The 20,400-nt window shown below is 43.3% G+C and overlaps 1 protein-coding gene across 3 annotated transcripts in view; it reads left to right on the top strand.

Annotated features, from left to right (window-relative positions):
* The window catches only part of ZNF488 (zinc finger protein 488), a 96,615-nt gene that overhangs the window by 7,637 nt on the left and 68,578 nt on the right, over positions 1-20,400 (top strand). Inside the window, exon 1 of one of the 3 annotated variants that reach the window (XM_069611189.1) lies at positions 8,578-8,784. The exons of the other annotated variants lie outside the window; for them this stretch is intronic. Within the exon in view, the coding sequence (XP_069467290.1) occupies positions 8,752-8,784 (33 nt within the window). The 5' untranslated portion in view covers positions 8,578-8,751. Of the gene's footprint in view, positions 1-8,577; positions 8,785-20,400 lie in introns of those variants that run through there. 3 annotated transcript variants of the gene reach the window in all.

The raw sequence follows: 20,400 nt of genomic DNA, 5'->3' as shown, positions 1-20,400 counted from the left end.
CAAAAGTGTCCCGCAGAATGTTAGGGATCATCAAACCTTTGCATCAGTTACCTATGAAATTCTGAAAGTCACCTTTTTGGGGGCTGGGGATGGGGGGCGGGTTTCTGATCATGTCTAGTGAGGATCTATGTGGAGGGAGTCTGAGTGACTGCCATGGAAAGTGAAGAAGGAGCAGGTTACTGTTCAACACAACCCCAGGAGCCGCAGCAGCCTCTTTGTTTGTCACTCAGTGCATGTAGCGAGTTAATGGCATGCTTATTTTGACTGTGGTATGATTTCTGTCAATGCTTTGATGTGATAAGAGTATGGGTGTGAATGAATTCTTTATTAAATTCGGATTTCGCCGTTAATAACAACAATACATTTAATACGTTAAAATCAAAACTTCCATTTGACCAATTAAAATTGTGATCCATAGAAAACAGTGGCCTGTATTATAAGAGCTCTGGAAAGAAACATAATTATATAGATGATACAAAAAAGCATCATCATTAGAAACCATTATAAAACTAAGGGCTCCTCGATACAATCTGATATTATTAACTTTCAAATCTTAAATTTAAAAATCCCTTTCGGAGATCTAAAGAGCGAGTGCAAAGCAGTATGGGTGTGATATAAGGGTTATCTGCCTACTGTAAGCAATTTATAATTCTATGAGGTGATGATAGTTACCGCTATAATGTGAAACGGGTTGTCAGGGTTTAAGTTAGGAACAGTTTTCACCCTGATGTATTAAGCGTTAACTGTATATGCTGAAATTCGGAGTGTCAAGTGAAAACTTGATACAGTTTATTGTCCAATTGTGGTGTGATACAGGGTGCTGTGGAATGGGTTCTCCATCTGGGATGCTCAAATGGGTTGTCAAGCAATGGAATGATATGGGTGAGTCAATAATGTGGTAAGGGTTATCTGTATATTAAGTGAGTGATTCATCGTATCACTCTAGAATGTGATACATTGCAGTTATCAGCGTTTGATGTGACAAGCGTTACTTAGTGCATACATATGAATTGCTACCCTCATGGGGTGCACTGTGAACCAACTCTAAGCGCTGACCACAGCTATTCTTACTGAACTCAATTGTACTCTTTTTTTTCTTATTTTTTTTTACTTCGAACGACTCAGAGGTTGTGTGGACACACACAGATTCAAACCTGTGACTTCAGGTTAAGCACAGATTTCTGCGGTGGATGCAACATTCAATTGTGTTAACTCACTGATTTTAATCAGTTTCAAATGAAACAAGGATTATGAGTCAGTGATATAATAACGGCTGCCAGTCTCTGAACTGAAAGGAAGGTGCATACACAAAACGGCCAACAAAAGCTAGAAGCATCAATTGACAAAGACATAGGCAAAGCCTGTGTCAAATGTTATCACAGCCTTACATAGAGGTTGCAGGTAGAACTCCTAAAACGAGGCCTGGGATCAACTTAAATTGGGGCCAGTTCTATCACAGGCATAAATGGGCGACGCTGAAAACGCTTCCAAGTTAGGGTGGCCAGTTAGGGGGGCTTTCCTATACAGTTTTCCTTATTGGAATACAGCCATTGGGTTGCTGCACAGCAGTCTTTGGGCCATAACAGAACACCTATTCGGATTGCTGGGGTGTTTTGGAAACGGGGCCACTCTTAGGCAGCAGTTGGGCTTCTCTGTCAACAATCTTGATGTAGACCACCCATGTCTAACTACTTCCCTTAGCTGCAGTTGCCTAATTAACTTAACAGGCAGCAGAAGGGTGAACCCAGAGCACCACTGCAAAACAGCTCTTTGCTTAGCACTGAACTGGACAAACAAACTTGAAGGATGGTATGGGGGTGGGGTACGGTGCCAGAATTAAAGTTTGATATTTTGAATTATGTATATATTATTTAATATGTGATGGTTCTATGATGTAAATAAGTCACTGATGTGGTAGGGGCTATCAGCGATGTGATATCCATTACCAAACTATGGAGTGTTATGTTATCATTCTGTTGTGTGATAATTGATCTGATGCAATACACCTTCTTCACTCTGCACTATAATGAGATATTTTATGGTGTCTATTGTTTTAACCGTTATCATTCTATGACATCACAAAGGATATCAATGTATGATGTGATATGTTGTTGGTCTATGATGTAAATGAAATTAGTGTGTGATGTGATTTGGTAACTTTCTCTTATGCTATATCTTATCAGCTGGGGATGTGATAAGTTGTACTAGTCTGTGTTGAAACTTATCTATGACGTTGTTTGGCATAAGTCTAGGGAGGATAGCTCAGGGGCAAAATGCTCGCCTTGGAAGCAAGACATCACCAAGCAACACAGGTTTGATCCCCTTGTCCATGCTTAGAAACCTCTGGGTATTAAGCGTGTTATAAATAACTAATCATATAATATCATATTTTATGATGGGCGTTATCAATCTACAATGTGAAAATGTTTTATCACTCTGATGTGATGAGCTTTATAACTCTTTCAAGTGTTGTAAGTTATCAGTCCATAATGTGAAAGGAGTTATCGGTCCATAGTGTAATACATTTTTCAGACTTTGATGTGAGAAGTCATAGTATGACGGTTATATGTCTTAAATTCGAATGGGACTTTAATGAGAATAGGCTACTGTTGCCCTTTATTTCTTTTTAGAGAATTATTGTTTATCTTTTAAAAGAAAAATGGGGGTGTATCCCCTGCATATATTTCTCCTTCTCTCCTTCCCCCTTGACACATATCACCCCCTTTTCTTCAATGATTTCACTTTTTATGGTAATCCCGATTTTATACAAATATTCCCTTTGCCGACATTCCTTTTTCTGAATGGTGGGGTCCAAATGGTGGGATTCTCAATAGAACCAGTCATCTGGCAACCGTACACGATTACAAGTCCATGAGAGCTGTTGATCTATGATGGGAGATGGGTTAAGCATCTTTGATATAATATGTGCATATTCTATGGTGTTTAATCCATTCTGGTGTATACATGTAAACACTTCTATAGATATGGCATTTAGCCAGCCTAAGGAATAACACTTACTTGAATCATGGCGAGCAGCTGGATGTCCATTCAGATATCCGCAATTTGATGCGATACAAGCGTACAAATATTTTCCACTAAAAAGGAGTACTAGCAAGGAAACTGATCCTGCTGTTTCTGATTCTGTGATTATCAATTGGGTGATTAAGAGGTTTTCAGGAATTTTTAAGGTGTGTGGGGATTTCTTGCAGTTTATTAGTTGACCTGTTCAGTCTGAGAAATGTTTGAAATAAATGTAACCCAAAATCGAGGTTCTGGCTTCTTCAAATTAGATATTTCTGAATCAGTAAAATTATGGGTTTACACGATATACTTGTGTTGTTTCTTGCTCATTGTTTATTTATGTTATTATACGTGCTATGCAGTAATGATATGGCCTTGCTTGAAATGTTTAAAGTAACTACTTATATGTTGAAAACACAAACAGAGCATGAACAGACACACCAATTGCCTGTTAGTGGAGGAGTTGCGCTAATGACAATTTAGATTACAACAAAAGGTGCAATGACATTAATGAATCCCATCCCCATGTGATTTCTTCTGACTGAAGTGTGCATACGCGCTGACTTTGATGTCAGTGAAATCTGCGATGGCTCTCAATTTATGTATTGAATTCGGCATTTATTTGCATAAGTCCTTGCCTCTTAGCAAATTAGATACATCCTTTTTGCATGGTTTGTTATCTGTGATTGGCTACTGAAGCTATATGTTAAATGGTGTCTCGTTTTTGTTGTACCCAAAATAAATATGTTACAAAAGATTGTGGGAGCCCCTCTACTGAGAAGGAACATGGGTCAAATACCCCGTTCTATGGAATTTCTTGCACTCGGGATGGTCTACAACCATATTTTAGCTCACTGCACCATTCACAGAGGAGAAATATCCATTTGTATATCAGTCTTTGTCCCACCCACAAGGGCAGTTCAGCACCGAAATGCTAGGCAAATCTCCTCTGAACAAGAGTTCAATCAGCAACCCCAGACACGTGTTTTGGCCTAGTCAGGTCTCATCAGTGGGGTCAAGCTGAGTCTCTCTAAGACACAGTGAGCAAGGGGTCCACGTATGAATTACCCTGGCCACTTAGGATGAAACTCCAAGTTTTACAAAGTTAGAAAGGAGTGTGGGCGCCCCTCTACTGAGAAAGAACATTCGTCAAATACCCTGTTCCATGGAATTTCTTCCACTCAGGAGGGTCTACAACCATGTTTTAGCTCACTGCAACCATAACAAAGGAGAAATAACCATTTGCATATCAGATTTTGTCCCACCCACAAGGGCAGTCCAGCACTGAAATGCTAGGCAAAGCTCCTCTAAACAACAGTACAATCAGTAACCCCAGACACAATCGGGTCTCATCAGTGAGGTGAAGCTGATTCTCTCTAAGATACAATGAGCAAGGGGTCCTCGTCTGGATTACCCTGGGTTACTTAGGGTGAAACCCCACACTTTACAAAGTTACAAAGGAGTGTGGGAGCCCCTCTACTGAAAATGAACATGGGTCAAATAACCTGTTCTATGGAATTTCATCCACTCAGCTGAGACTTCAACCACGTTTAAGCTCACTGCACCTTAGATATGTGTTTGGCATATATCTATTGAAAGGAAGCCAAAATGAACAAATGACTAATGGTAAAATGATGGACAAATAAGTCATTTTGACGAAGCGTATAAGCCATACAAACATTGTGTTCGGTCCAACTACAAATTAATGAATAATCAAAAATGGACACCTCTTCGGATTCTGAACAACAGCATGCAGGGATATATATAAAAAAAAACAGTCATTAGGATTAGCAACATGACTGGAGGAATAATGCAGAGAAAATAAATTGTATGGCAAATGATTGCAAATAGTCTCAAACGCCAAACCGTGACTGCGATTTAGCTTTGTTAGAGTCTAGGCCTGCTATGTCTGTGGTATTAAAATGGCAGCCACCACTGCAATGGGCAGCAGCATCACACATTTAAAACCAGAAACACTGCTTTATATATACGTTTTGCCCTGAAGAATTGCCTCATTAGGCACAAGAAGCTCATGTTGGATATGGCTTTGTGTACTGAAATAAACATTTTAGTGTTTGAAAGAATTTACAAAGATCATGTAGCAAACAAATAATATGGTATTAAGCCTTAAAATCCTCTTTCAAGCATTATGAAGACTCTTGATAACTTTTGATGAAGTAAAAGAGAAAATTGCACATGTTTTCACTTAGCGTAAGTGCTGTGTAGTTTGTGTAATGCAAATCGTATGCACAGGCACACGGACCTAGCCCAATGCAAGTCAGAAATGGATGGTTTGGAATTCTGAGTTCGATATTTTGCCAACTATATACTTTGGAGACTCACCTGCTCAGTCTTGGCTTTTGTTTAAGATTTGTTTATGAATGGGTTTGAATTATTAAAGCATTGCTATAAAAAAGTGTATAATTTGGGTACTAGCGACAAGTTTCAATTGTCCTAATTTGTAGTATTCTGGTAACCGATACGGCAGATTTGCTGATTCAATGTGCCATAAATAACAGATGTTACTAAAATGGCAGTGCTTGTAAAAACAACACACATTAAAACCTAGTCAGGAAATTGATATGAATACTATAAATATACATAATGATTTTGAGAAGCAATTATTTGCAACCTGTATCAATCACTATCAATGCCCTACCAGATTTCCACCCTAGCAGATTTCCCAATTGGATTTGGATGAGGATCCCAGCTCTAGTTGTTTACAGCTCTAGTTGATTTCACCGTATCAAAGAGTGGAACAGCTAAGATGGTGCAAATTGGATCAGAACCATAGACCCGCAGGTCTGTGAACACACACTTAGTGAACTGGGCTATCTCACTGACTATGGGTTTGCAAGAGCAAGCTCTGTATGCCACACAGTGACAAGATGGGATGAAGTGTCATAGGGAGACCGGGAGAGGGAGTGAACAAGTTTGAAAGAGTCAGAGAGGGAGGAAGAAAGAAAGAGAAAGAGACTAAGAAAGAGAGAGAGAGATAGAGAGAGAGAGAGGGAGAGATCATTTGTCTGCCAATTTTCATACATCATTTTTGATAAGGGAATTAGGGCATCAAATTATTAAATAAGTTGTATAAGATCACACAATGCAGTCTCAATCCAGTTTTGTTGTTTCCCCAGTCAACAATGTATCCAGTTGGCCATCATATCTCTCTTTCTGAGCCAAAATGACCCATGTGAGTAGGGAATGTGTAGTAATTAGGACTTTAAGTGGGCCAGAGATCACCCAGGCTCAGCCCCAGCATTGCCACTGAACTGACATCACCGATCTGATACGTTAGCACACTAAAGTGAAGAAAAAGATGACAAGTGACACTACTCCTCTTCCCCAGTTGATGTCAATATCGGCCACGTTGAGCATCACCCTACCTTTTTCAGATATTTAAAATGAAATTACTTGTATTCTAACAAGGAAGGAAACGTATAATATAGAGAATACATTGTTTGCCTTTTGGAACATATAATATAAAAGTCTTATCTTTAGAATGATTTCATAAAATCAATATATAAGAAGTATGAATTTGCTTCAAAAGAATTGAGGGATTGGAATGCACAGTGACTTTTTTATTTGATTTTAATTTTGTATTTGGATATCTTTATTTTAGTTGATGTTTGACTACTTATTATTATATTTAACTATTTAACACACCTTTAAAAACAGATTGTATTCCCTTTCATGTAGTTAAACCCGACCCATCTGTTTGGTAACTTTGTTAATTGTATTGTCGACACATATTTTAAAGGTTAGTTAGCTACTTGGGATTCTGAGGCCTTGCACATTCTGGTGAAAACAAGCAACCTTTCTACCATCTCATTCAATTGGCTAGAAATGCGATAGATATGGTAGAGAGAGATGGGTGGGGTGGGTGGGGTTAGAGAGAGTGGGGTAGAAAGAGTGGGGTGGGTTGGAGTAGAGAGAGTGGGGGTGGGGTGAGTGGCATGGCATACAGAGAGTCGGGATGGGCTGGGTGGGGGTAGAGAGAGAGAGGGGGAAGGGTGGGTGGGTTGAGGGTAGAGAGAGTGGGGGTAGGGTGGGTGGCGATAGAGATAGTTGGGGTGGGGTGGGTGATTGGGGTATAGAAAGTGGGGAGTTGGTGGGTGTGTGGGGTAGAGAGAGCGGGATTTTTGTGGGTGGCTGGGGTAGAGCGATAGTGGGTATGTAGAAAGAGTTTGGGTTGCCGGGTGCAGAGAGTGTGGGAGCGTAGGTTGGTGGCAGTATAGAGAGTGGGGTAGTGTGGGTAGAGAGAGTGGGGGTAGGGTGGGCGGTTGCGGGTAAAGAGATTGGGTGTAGGGTGTGTTGGTGCGGTTAGATAGGGTGGGAGTAGGGTGGATGTGTAGGGTTAGAGAGAGTGGAAGGGGTGGGTGGATGGTGGCCAAGATAGTGCGGTGTGGCGGCTAGTGAGAGTGGGGGTGAGATAGGTGATTGGGAGGGGGTAGAGAGAGAGTAGGGGTGGGCTGGGTGGGTGTTGGTAGTCGGTTGGGGCATAAAACATGAAGCACAAAGCACTCAGAGGACACAACTCTTTGAAAGTAGCCTAAAATAGCCCAAACAAAACCCAACCAGCACATGTAATGTAGGTGGGGTGGGTGGGTGAGTGTAGATAGAGTGGCAGTGGGTATGGGTATAGAGAGTGGGAGTGGCAGTAGAGAGAGTGGGCATGGGGTTGGTTGGTGGATGTAGAGAGACAGCCTCGGGAGGGCTAACAACAGATCTGCCACATAAAATAGCTAAAAAATGGCCCATATGTACATAAACGAGCCCAGAATACCCCAAAACCGCAACCTTGCAAATCACTGCGTGGCTGGGAAATGGAAAGATCCGCGCCTCACTTGCTTCTTATAAGGCTGCTGATTGGAAAATATATTGTTAGTGAACTCCTCATTATGTAGTACGGCCAAGGAGTTTGGAAAAATAAACTTTTGCAACATGCCATTTTTATGCTGTGGTACTGCAGGTTGCTATGCCAACCAGTTATTCTCAGTTCAGAACCCCCGTCCCTCTCTCTCTCTTCTGTAACAATGATTTCGACAATTTTGTGGCGCGAGGGCCACACAAATTCACCAAAATCAAAAATTGCTGTGGGTAAGGAAGCACCTTTTGGGAGACGAGAGTAAGGTCCACATATTCATAGACTCGCATCGTGTGTTTCAATAGATTATAAAATGACCCAGAATGAGACCATTTTATTGTTTTTCGGAGCACACAATATAAGGAGTTGAAATTTACAAAAACCGCAATTCAAATTGGCTACTCTTTGACTAAATAACTGACCTTAAGAACACAACTGTTCAGCTCAAGCCAGTACTATCAGGACATTTTAAAAGCAAGAGTGTTCCCTTTAAATACTACTGTATGCACAACTGTCATTTTCAAATCCGTGATTTTAATCTACCACGTGGACTTCAGATCACGGTCTGAGCTCGTGAAAATCATTCTGCATCCGTGTTGCTATGGCATCAATGTTGCTGCCAAAGGACTCCCCGTGACGTGCGACACCATGACAAAGACATTTCATCCTGCATTTAAAACGCTGCAGCCCCGCGCGGCGTCTCTGCACTGTGACCACCCCCGCTGGCCCTTTAAAAACATCCGCCTGCCGCTCTTCAAACACTACCTCAAACGCACACGGCTTCCCGGATCTGGACAAACGCCTTGTGCATTTGGGCCCAAGAGTTTCAAATCCACCCAAGAGACAGGAGCAGATGCTTGCCCATGGCTGAGTTTGGGGTTGGTGAGAATGTGAAGGTGAGTACGGGGTTATAGACAGGTTGAATGTTCCATGATAGTTGGGGCATGAAGGGAGGAGAAAAATGTTGTGTTCACATGGTGCATTTTTTCATAAGACAGTCACAAAAAAATTATCCACCAAGTAATCGCACTGCAGTTGTATGAGCCACCTCACTGTTGACACTTTGAAATGCAGTAACTCCTATGCAAGGTTGTAATACACCATTATGTTGTCCTGTCATTTTTCATAATGTGTCGCAGCATATAAGGCATATCACTCTTTCTGCCACCTTGCCCTTCAAACTGGCAATTTGGAGGCTGTGAAGGGGGCACCATTGCAATCATGACATTTCTAAGCACACTTCAATCAAACTGTCAATGGTTCCCCTTAGTAATCAATTCAATGATTGTAATATCTCCAAACGCGACTTTGCAATGTAATGCGTAATAATGCTGAACGGTGCTGTTTTCTCACTCCCTACCAATCTGACCCAAAATCAACCCTAACTTTCTGTCTGGTTACACAAGCGCAATGAATGTAATTGATACAGAATGTGATGTATTTGGAAGGTGATGTATTGTTCTGTAAAGATTAAGCACGGTTTTGAGAAGGGCCTTGATGGCCGCAACACGTGTCAACACAGACGGGCACACATTCAAAACTGAACACGTCCTTGAGACCATAATAAAAAATAAAAAAAATAAAAAAGAAATCTTGACTCAAATTGAGTTTTGAAAATCTCTTGAGGTTTCTGGCGCAACATATGAGTGGAAGCGGCACCTAAAAGTTCAAATCCTAGCAGGGCCAACACTTATTGCACCTCCAAGAAGCAGGAGAAAGCTGTTATGAAGGGTTGCATAAAAAAGCCACATTAACTTCTGGCTGTCTCCAATAACAGAGCCTTGTTTACTACTGTCTGGGAATGTTTTTAAATAGCAGAACTACCGACCGAGGACGTCTCTAGCACCTATACAGTAACAATAAGAGTTTGGCACAGATATGCCTATCACCACCTGTAAGTCTTCGTCAAAGTGATTTGACCGAGCCAGAAACAGGGTGGACCTTAGTCTAACAGCCCAAACCCAAAGGGAGATACCACCCCATCGACACATACTGGAAGCTCAACAGGAACAGAGCCCCCCTGGAAAGCTCACAGATGCTTAAACACACCATTATGCTAAATCTTTCCTCTGCACCAACAAATAGAATGCAGCTACACCCCTCGATTAATTCGGCATAGCTACACCCATACTCATAATCCTCCACGTTCACCTCAATCGTCTTTAGAATGCATCTATAAACCTCAAAATCGGCCTAGCTGCACACATTGGGCCGCATAACAAGTTTGCCGGTCCGGGAACTACGGTACCGGTAAGCTTGCCAGTACCGTAGTTCCCGGACCGGCAAAGTACGAGTTATGCTCGCGGGTGCCTTTTTGTCCAACAGGTTGGACCTGGCAGGCGTACTGGCACTCATGTGCAGAGCATGTCGGATGCACCGGTACCATTCGAAATGGTGCCGGTACATTCAACCTCCCCATTCCCATTGATCCCTATGGGGCTCAAATGGTATTGGGGAGCATTTCATTCCGGCGCCCGCAAATGGGCAATTACCGGGTCCAGCAGGGACGTAATGATCCAGTAATTGCCCATTCTCGGGCACCGGAAAAAATGGCAAGTTTAGCGGCAGCTTGCCGGTTTTACCAGCAAGGCTACCGCCAAACTTATAATGAGGCCCATAGTCTCATTCACAAACTCCAGCGCCGCCAGAATGCAGATACCCAAGTCCATTGGTCTTGCTGGACACATTCTACTGATCTCACACAACCACTGCACCACACCTAGCACAAGTCTGCAGCTACATGCCACTTATTCCACACTGGCTGCCCACATACTGTGTGCACCCAAGCAAAGTTTACTACATTACTCTCTCCACTGGCCTGGACTGCGGTCCTGAGGACGTGCAACCCACAGTGCTTTGGAATTATACCAATGGTGCTACACAAATGCCAAATAACATAACTTCAGGGGTTTTACACTTTCTAAAAAATAACCCCACACTCAACATTAGATACTAAATGTACCACTCACATAGTACATCGGAAGCCAAAACATAGCACCTGCCGTAGGAGGGGGTTAAGTTCCATTGGCATCTCTGCCTTTCTTTTCCTCCACTATTTCATGGTGCCATTGTACTAATATTTTCTTATGCTATGTCAGTTTGCGGGTTCTCAGAAACCCAGTTGTTTGCATGATTGTACTTCCAGGTAGTCCAGATGGCAAAGAGCCCACACACCTGCGACTGATTAAGGATGGTTTGGCGCTTTGCAAATGATGACATAGCGTAACATAACAGACTGTGCTATGCATCCTCACAGTTACACATTTCAGGCTAAGTAGCTTTTGCTCTTTGCCGCTCTCCTACCCCATATACTTGAATGCGGCCTAGTCCAGGGGCAAAACTGCAGTTTGAGCCCTTTGTCACTTATGCATTCCTAACACAATCCTACCAGCCAGCTCAATGAGGCATCTATGGTGAAGTCATACAAGCAGCTTAGAGTCAGAACCTGTGGTCTGCAGCCTAGCCTTGGCCACCCTGTGCTTTGAGTGTAGACCAGCAAGTCATTGAGCAATCTGGGGTGGGTGATATCCCCCACCGTATCATTCTATCCTTTCCACAAGACCAGTCCAGGTAGGGGCATAGAGGGGTGTACATCCGACAGTGCCCCATGCTCCCAACTCCTTTAAGTACCTTTAGCTCTTAGCTTTCCAGTCAAATGTATGCTGGTAGGAGACAACCAAGGAACAGAAGTGTCATTTTGCTGACAGTGCGGTGGAAAATGGAGAGAACTGCTTGTCGGTGACCTCTCTGCCCATGTCTCTAGTCACTGTCCGACTGTGCACCCTAAATTATAAAGCACCGTCAGAATCAGCCCCTGATTATTTTCAGTCTCCCTCTGACTTCGATCAAACTCACCCTCCTCCTTTTCCCCTCCTTGCCTCTCTTTCATATTCCCCTTGACGCTCCCTTTAACTGTAGTGCTTTGAAATTATTTTAGTCAATAGAACTTTTTTTCTTTTAAAAGAAATTGTGTTCAGGGTCGGACTTAAAATTGTCTCGGGCACCAATGAAAAAGTGGCCCACAGTTGCAAATGGCTATTCATTCCTTTTGTGACACTGTTTGAATAGTACCCACGGGAGAGTTTTAGCTGAAATGTGATGCAAATGGTGGGGTTTAGAGCCGCGTCGCACCAGAGGGGTATGTTGTATTTGTATTGCATTTATTAAATGTATAAAGCACCTTTTGACAAAGGCACACATGTTTCTTTCATAACGGCTGGATTCCCCCAGTCGGTGTAATAGCTTCCTCCAAGCTAGGAGGGTGATATTTACTGGCTCCAGTATCCCCTCCAGTTTATCTTAATTGCTTAATAATAGAGTTGGCAGGTTATCTACCTTCACTGCCTCCACCTCCATTTTTGACATGTGGGGGAGCCTGCTTGTTCCCGCTCCAGTATTGCCCAAATTGTGCACGCGCAACCATAAAATACTGCTGCCAGCCCCACTTTGGCGTACGCCTGTGACAGGCCAGCCCACTTCATTCTGGGACCTGAGGCCAGATTACAGAACATTTGCACTAGTGCAAGTGCAAAGTTTGCACGGTATTAGCACTAAGGCAAAGTTTGCCCTCTTTTTAAAAACACTGGGACACATTAAAAAACCATTGCACCTCGACAAGTGCAGTTTGGTATATTAAAAGCACCAGGGCAAAAAATGCCCTAATGCAAAAAAGATGCATTTTCCCTACAGTTTTGCACCAGGGCAAAGTTTGCACTAGTGCTAATTCGGAATGTTATCAGTACTAGGGTACACTTTGCCCTGATGCAAAAATGCATCAAAAATGTATCTTTTTAGCGCTAGGGCAAATTTAGCCCTGGTGTCGAGGCGCAATGGTTTTTTAATGTGTCCCAGTGTTTATACAATAGGGCAAACTTTGCACTAGTGATAATACCATGCAAACTTTGCACTTGCACCAGTGCAAAGTTTCTGTAATCTGGCCCCTGGTGTGCACACGAACTCAGTGCACATGCTTACTAGTTCTAGAAAGTAGGTCCTACCCTGACACACAGGTATGTTGGAACAAGTATAACAATTTAGAAAGTATAGTCATCTTTACAGGTGAGATTCTCTCTAGCAAGGACATCAATAGTTTACCCCATTTTGCCAATTTCGACCGCAGCCGAGTCCTGCATGCATGTTGTAGTCAAAAACAAGGTTGTAAATGCGCAAAACTACTATCCCCAAATATTTGATCGAGTCTCCAGCCCATTTAAGACCACCCAAATTGGCTGGTTTTGGAGTATTAGGAGTTAAAGGGAATACTTCAGATTTAGCTCTGTTAATGTATAGGACAGAATATTTACTGAAGCTGGTCACCGCCTGAATAATAGGCTCTATATTCTGGCTGGGATCTCTCAGGAATAGGAGAATATTGTCCGTATACAGCGGTATTGTTTCGGGGGTGCCACCCAATCTAATTCCCTTATTTTTGAAACTGCCTCTAATAAGGTCTGCTAATGGCACTACCACCATCTCAAACATTGGTGGAGAGAAGACGCACCCTTGCCTTGTGCCCCTGGCCAAGTGGAGGATCAGTGACAGCATACTGTTCATTCAAACTCTGGCATATGGCTGCATGTATAGTAGCCTAATCCAGGCTATAAAATTGGGGCCAATCCGCTCTTCTCCAGGACTCTTAAGAGAAACGTCCAGGACACTGAGTCAAAGGCCTTCTGCCTATCCACTGAAATAGCAACTGCCTGTGCCTCCAGGTCCAGGTGTGACTTCACATTGAATAATCTGCAAAGGTGTGAATTTAATGCGGCAAAAAGGGCAAGAGCCTGGTTACTATTACTTAGGCATTGAATTCGATTTCTATGTTGATGAGGGACAGCGGGGTGGTACAAGCTACAATCTTCTGCAGCTTTATCAGGTTTTAGGGGATTGTCATGGCTTCTTTCATTGTCTCGGGCAATATTAGTTGAGGAAGAGATTCCTCCCCCAGCTGTAATCGGCACGGGGCTAATATCTCCCAGAATTCCTTATAGAATTCGTAACACAGTATGTCCACCCCGGGACGCCTTACCATTAGGTAGTTCATAAATTGCTGTATGGATTTCTTGACATGGGGGTTTCCAGCGAGGAGCTAGACTCCCTGGAAAGTAAGGACATAGGGATAGTGTCTCTATATATTGTGTTAGCTCGTCCTCGGATTTCTCATTCGATGGACCATAGAGGTCAGGGTAGAATTAGTAAAAAGTATAATGTATGCACAAGTTGTTATGCATTGCAGCCCCTTCTTTGGATAGGATGTACAGGATGTTGTTACCCACGTCACTTCTGGTCAGCAACGCCAGAAGCCTGCCTGGTCTGTCTGCTTTGCAATAGAACCTCACCATCTTGGTTTATCAAAATATTTTAGTTACTGCTGTGCTGCTTCCGGGAAGGCATCTGATTTGGTTTTAATTTCTAATTGCAATTGGGGTGTTCCTGGCATAACGGGTTTCAAGCACCTTAAGCCATTCCTCACGCTTATTAGTTTTAAAATACCAAACTCAGTAGACAAAGCTATTCCCCAAACAAAGACTTTAAAGTCCTGCCAGAGACAGACTATGGACGAGACCAAACCCACTTCATGTTCAAAGAACTGTGTAATCTGATCGTCTATGTTAGTGGAAAATACTGGATACCAAAGCACCGCTCGTTTACACCTCCATGGGGCTCTACCAGCTGCCTCGGTGAAATGTTCAAGGCTAGTTTATTAGGAGAGTGATCCGAGTGGGTTTTGGATGGAGATTACTTCACATGTCAAAACCTTGTTGAGTAAGTGGGATGATATCAACCAAACATCTATCCTGGAGTGCATGTTATGCATTGAGGAGTACAATGTGCATTCCCTAGCCTTCCTGTGCAAAGCCCTATGTGCATCTAAGTAATCTCCTTCCTCCCTGCCCTGTATTATTGTGCAGGCTGCATTGGACAGTGTACACTTTGAGGTCCTTGTGTGGTCCAATGTCATATCTAAGGCGGTGTTTATATCTCCACCCCAGATCACAGTCGCTGTAGGGTAGCCCATACACACAAAAAAAACTTCCCTGTAGAAGTCATCCTCGTCTATGTTCGGACCATAAACACGTACTAATAGCGCTTCTGGCAAGTTCAGTTTCCCATGCACTATTACAGAGCGGCCCTATGTGTCAATCATAGTGTCTAGTGCCTGGAATTGCTGTTGTCTGTCTGTTATGCTCATTACCCCTCTAGCCCGAGACGAGTAAGACATGAAGAATGTATGGCCTATGCAGCTCTTTGCGAATGTAGTGGCTTGGGCTGCAGCCATGTGTTTATTTCTGCAGGAATAGTATGTGGGCCCATGTCTGTATGCATGGGACAATACCTTGAGAGGCTTAATTGGGTTGCACAGCCCCCGTACATTCCAGCTGATGAGCGTAACCTCTACTATCTCCTTAAGTACCAGAGCCATTAAGATCAATGAAAGAATCTGCAAGTAACTTGCTAAATGTGCATGTCCTCCTCCAGCCAAGTACCATAGTATCCACCAAGTACCATTTTTGTTATCCACCCTGTGGCCCTCTTCACTAACTACACCCGCCCCTACTGCAGCCTGAACTGCTGAATCCCTCCCAACAAAATTAACCAAAAACCAAATCAATGCATTTGCATAGAAGCTGACTGTGTCTGCACTGTAAGCGATATTCAATCAACACTACAGCTAAGTCAATGCCTAGTCTGGGATGCTGAGGAAAACCCTTATTGATGTATTTGTATGTCCATTTCAGTACTCTGGATGACAACCCTTGTATAACACCCCCCTCTTAGAATCCCCCTGACCCCACTGAGCCAAGAAAGAGGTTTGTTTTGCAAATTAAAAGGTTTATTTGGACAATTCAACAATATATATATATATATCACACTTTAAAATAAATTAATATCTGATAGTACACTTAGACATATGATGTTGATCAACAATGGGTAATCTGGCACTAGCCCACTTCTTTACAATCAATGAGGAGTTAGTATAGGATGGGTAAAGTAGCAAAAATACTTTTATGGTTTCAAGGGAAAAGCAATGAGGAATAAAATGCAGTACAGAAATACTTGATATGATTTTAGCAAAAGATAAGATAATCACTTTTTCTCTGGCAATTCACCCCCCTCCCCTAGGCAATGTCAGAAATGGAAGGAGATGGAAAGAGGAGCACACAGTTCTCAGGAATGCAATCAAATACAATACGAAATTCAGTTCCCCCTCAGCAAGCTTAGAGGAAACAGGTAGGAGTTTGAAACACAGGCCCAAAATGCTTTTTAAATGTGATGGCAATGGATGGGAAAATGTGCCAACTGATTTTAATTCCCTCTAGAGATTCGGGGGTGAGTGGGAGATGCGTGTTGGTTTTAGTTCAGGCTCACTTTAACAATACTCTATGAATGATTAGCAGATTGCAAACGAATTTTAGCAAAGAGAAGCAAAAAGCTGCTGATTTCTACAGATGAAGAAATCGGGCCAAATCGCAAATTGTGGTAAATTAGAAAGAAGTCTGTTCTAGGTTCGTTGGAAAGCCTAGAGTCTAAGCTTTCAGATGAAAGTTAAACCACGTTCCTAGCCCAAACGGTTCCAGAGATACAGACGATTTAATAAAGGTAGATTTTCGGATTTAAAGTAAAACTCAAAATGACAGGTGACAGCTTGCAGCTGCAGAATTGACAGGTGACAGTTGTGCAGCTTTAAAAATGACAGATGACACGATTTCTAGGAGGCTGTTCTACTTAGGTTAAAATAGTTTGGATTAGATTATTTTAACTAAGAGAGTGGGTTCTGCACAGTTCTGCTAGGTACTCACAATATCAATTTGAAATAGGCCTCGGCACGGTCTGGTCAGGTTGGACGGGACTTCCGGCGGGTGGTTCTGAAGTCCCGGCTATCTGGGTCAGCTCTGCTCTGTGGGTCTGTCAAGCACCGGATCTGCTCACAACGGTCTGGTTTGTGGTTCTCTCGGGTTCCGGATTCAGCACTGCTTTCTGGATACTGCAACAGGTTCTTGCAAAAATTCTTGGCAAAAATTCAAACAGCTCGCCGGCTGTTGAATAGTTTGGTTGGTTTTGAGGCCTGCTGAAGAGGATTCAGCTGGTGGATTCAGGCCTCTCTGCTACAAATTCTGGAGTTAATTTCTGCTACAGGTTCTGGAGATTGATGGATTTGAAGTCTGGATCTCTTGATGTGAAGTCGTCGGTCAGCATGCTCCGCAGCAAATGGAATTGAATGTCCCTACCTGTCCCAGCAGTCTATTTTTATGTGTTTTAAAAAGTGGGTGGAGAGGCTAGTATCCCTAAGCCTGCCCCTCTCTTGATTTGATAGGTCAATAGATTCTTTGGTCCCTGATTTGGGAAAGGATAGTGTGTCAGAGTGATGTCATTTTTATGACCTGCAGAAATGACACTTCCCTGGTCAATGTGCACACAAATCTATTCCTGATCCAAATACATATTTCCCAGGTACACAGTTGTTTGACATCACATACAAACATCATATATTACTAAAGATAGCCCCTGTCCCGACTCTGGCGTTTCTAGGAGCTTGCATTCAAAAATGGCAACTTATTTTCGATTTTAGTGGGTTTTGCAACATTGGTTTTTCATCAAAAATTATACAAAGGTACATTTCCCTTCCACATATATCCCAGTAAATTTCCATGTCTCTAGCTTAAACACATTGTCTACAATAATCATAATTAGCGGGGTTTTGCCTCAAACATGGTACACATTGGAGTTTGGACTCAAATCGTGAGGGCATTTTTCAAACTAAGACTCTCAAAGTTGTACATTCCTGTCATTTGGTTACAATAAATTATCACTGTTTCTATAAAATATATATTTGTTGCAATTCAACCCCCCCCCCCAAGTGTTTGGGTCCGCCTCCAGGAGTCTGGGTGGGTCAGTGATCACATGTCTCGCCTTGCTGGCAGAGGGCTGTTGAGAGGAAACACTCAAAATTAACATACCCCATTGAACAGAAAGAGCCTTTTGTGTGGGCTCCAGCAGGCTGCCTGGAAGTCTCTCCTCAATCAATCAACAGGGTCATGTGATATCCTGCCTCCTAGTGTGGAATCTCTGAGGTGTTAAGGTTTCCCAGCCTCTTGGCCTCTGGGAACAGCAGGTGGCTAGATTTTCAATTAACCCACAAGCTTTGAAGTCCCTGCCCCTCTTGCAACTCCTAAATACAGTTTCCCTGTCAGAGTGTAGACCGCTAGCGCCAACTTGGGGAATTTATCGGTACTGCATCCATTTTTGAGTTGTCTTGAATTACTGCATTTCAATAGAGGGGTCTTTTGCTTAATAGTATAGGACCCTTGCTTAACATTGTTTTGATGGCATCCTTACAGTAGAGTGGTGATGTGGAACCCCCCACAAGAAGGTTGTATCTTTGGAGTGGTCTCGTGCCAACTGCGCAGTTCTCCTATTCTGGCGTGAATGTGGGCGGCGATTGCTCATCCCCACATCCACCCAGTCTATTGATTTAGTTTGTTCTGGGATAGAATAATGGGCGGTGACAGCTCATCCCCACATCTACCCAGTCTATTGATTCAACATGGGTCAAAACCCTTGACAGCACCCGCTGACGGCCATCTAGCAACAAAGTAGTTTGCCAACGGATAACAGTAGAAGACACACTTCAACAATTTCCCCCTTCATGGGTATATATAAAGACATTACTCATCCTGCATATGCTCCACCCCTCAGGAGACACCGGGCCACGGGGCCATTGGGAGAGGGATATTAGCCTTGATAAATGAGACTGCATCATTAGATACCATAGAAAAGTAGGTCATGGTCTCAAATTGAAATCTGGGTCATGCTGGGAACAAAATGTCATACTCTATGTTCCTCTCACTGAGGAGTTTCTTGACTCCAAGGAATTAATGCCTCTCCTGTTGTACAGCAATGGAATAATCAGGATAGAGGTGTACAGTTCCCTCTTCTTGTGCACAGACTTTAGCAGGAGATCCCTGTCTCTGATGTTCAGGATGCAAACAATTATTGGGTGTGGTTGGTCTCTAGGTTTGGGCTTGGTGGTCAGGGAGTGGTTTGCTCTCTCCACCATGAAGTTAGGCAACAGTGAAGGGTTTCCCAATATGTTTCCTAGCTGTCCCTCAAGCGCAATTTCCATATTGCCATGAAGTGCATCCTCAGAAACACCAATACAAATTTTTTATTTCTGCATGAGCGTGACTCAAGATCATTGCACTTTACCCTCACGTCCTTCATATGTTTAGCTAGAGTGATAATGCTACTCTGAATTGTCGCAACGGTGTCCTCTGTTAAGCTGCTTCTGTCTTCTGCTTTATTAATATGTTGTGACTCTTTTTCTAGCTGTCAGCAAATGGAGTCAATGTTAACAGTTATATTGTCCAGTTTCCCATGAATAGTCAAAGCCTTTGTGCATAGAGTTGAGGATCTGCTGTATGTCAGGTGGGCTCACTGATTGAGCAACCAACTGTCCACTGCCTCCAGTAGGTTCCAGTTGTGATGTGCCCCCTGCTTTAGCCACTGGATGTGCAAAATTCTCCATGATGCCCCACTTTTTCCCCACTTCTTGGATCACGTTCGTTCGCAGTGGGGCAGGGATCCATCAGGGTTAGTGTGTGGTTCACTCACCAGCTCAGGGCAGCACCTGGGGACTGGTCAATCCATCCAGCAGTAGATTGCCATGAGCGGGCAGTGCAGGAGGTTAGGGGGGGATGCTGCTTTGTGCCAGCAGCACAGCCAGGGGTATCGGTTGGCCTGATTTTCACACTATTCTCAGTGCCTCTGGCCTCACCTTCGTGCAGGCGAGCCTCCTCACAGAGCTACTTCCCCCACCGTGGTGCCATGTGGCAGTGGCCTGGACTTAAGCTGCTCCTTCACTCTCCTGCAGTAGCCCTCAGGACACGTCCGCCGCATGGCAGGTGTGACTGCCCGTCTCACGGGATGGGGAGCTAACACCGGCCATCACGGGAGACAGACAGCACTTGCTGGGATAGGTCTGCCTGCCCGTCCGCAGTTGCAGCGGTCCACAGTCACAGCATTGCTGAAGCATGACGCTACCAGTCCCCACGATACAGGCCAGATCGCAGAAGAGGGTCCCTGGTGGGAACGGAGTACAATCCATAGTTTACCTCCGCTGTGCCCATACACACTCCATTTAGACATGGGAGACCAGCAGGGTCTTGGCCACCCTCGCATAACTTTAATGGCTCAAATGCACAAGCGTATAATAGTACCTCTCAAATTCTCCCACATTTTTGGACTCCCGTTCCCCGATCCCCCGAAGGCGTTCAACCAAATGCGCATTGGGATGCATTGGGACCATAATTATGGTGAAAGGCGCTATAACAAATGACAGAATGAATCAAGTAATGAATGACATCATTGCCCATTGATAAAATATACAGTGCTGAGTTTGCCTTCCCTGATTTTGACTCAGGAGGTTGGTGAAGTAGATCGATAAGAACAGCATTTACCACATGGTATCAAATCATATTAAAAACATGCTCCATTCTTGTTACTTACATGTATGA

Source organism: Ambystoma mexicanum, chromosome 8, assembly GCF_040938575.1.
Source record: "Ambystoma mexicanum isolate Mex_15411 chromosome 8, UKY_AmexF1_1, whole genome shotgun sequence".
Taxonomy (NCBI): domain Eukaryota; kingdom Metazoa; phylum Chordata; class Amphibia; order Caudata; family Ambystomatidae; genus Ambystoma; species Ambystoma mexicanum.
This window is presented reverse-complemented; position numbering and strand designations above follow the sequence as displayed.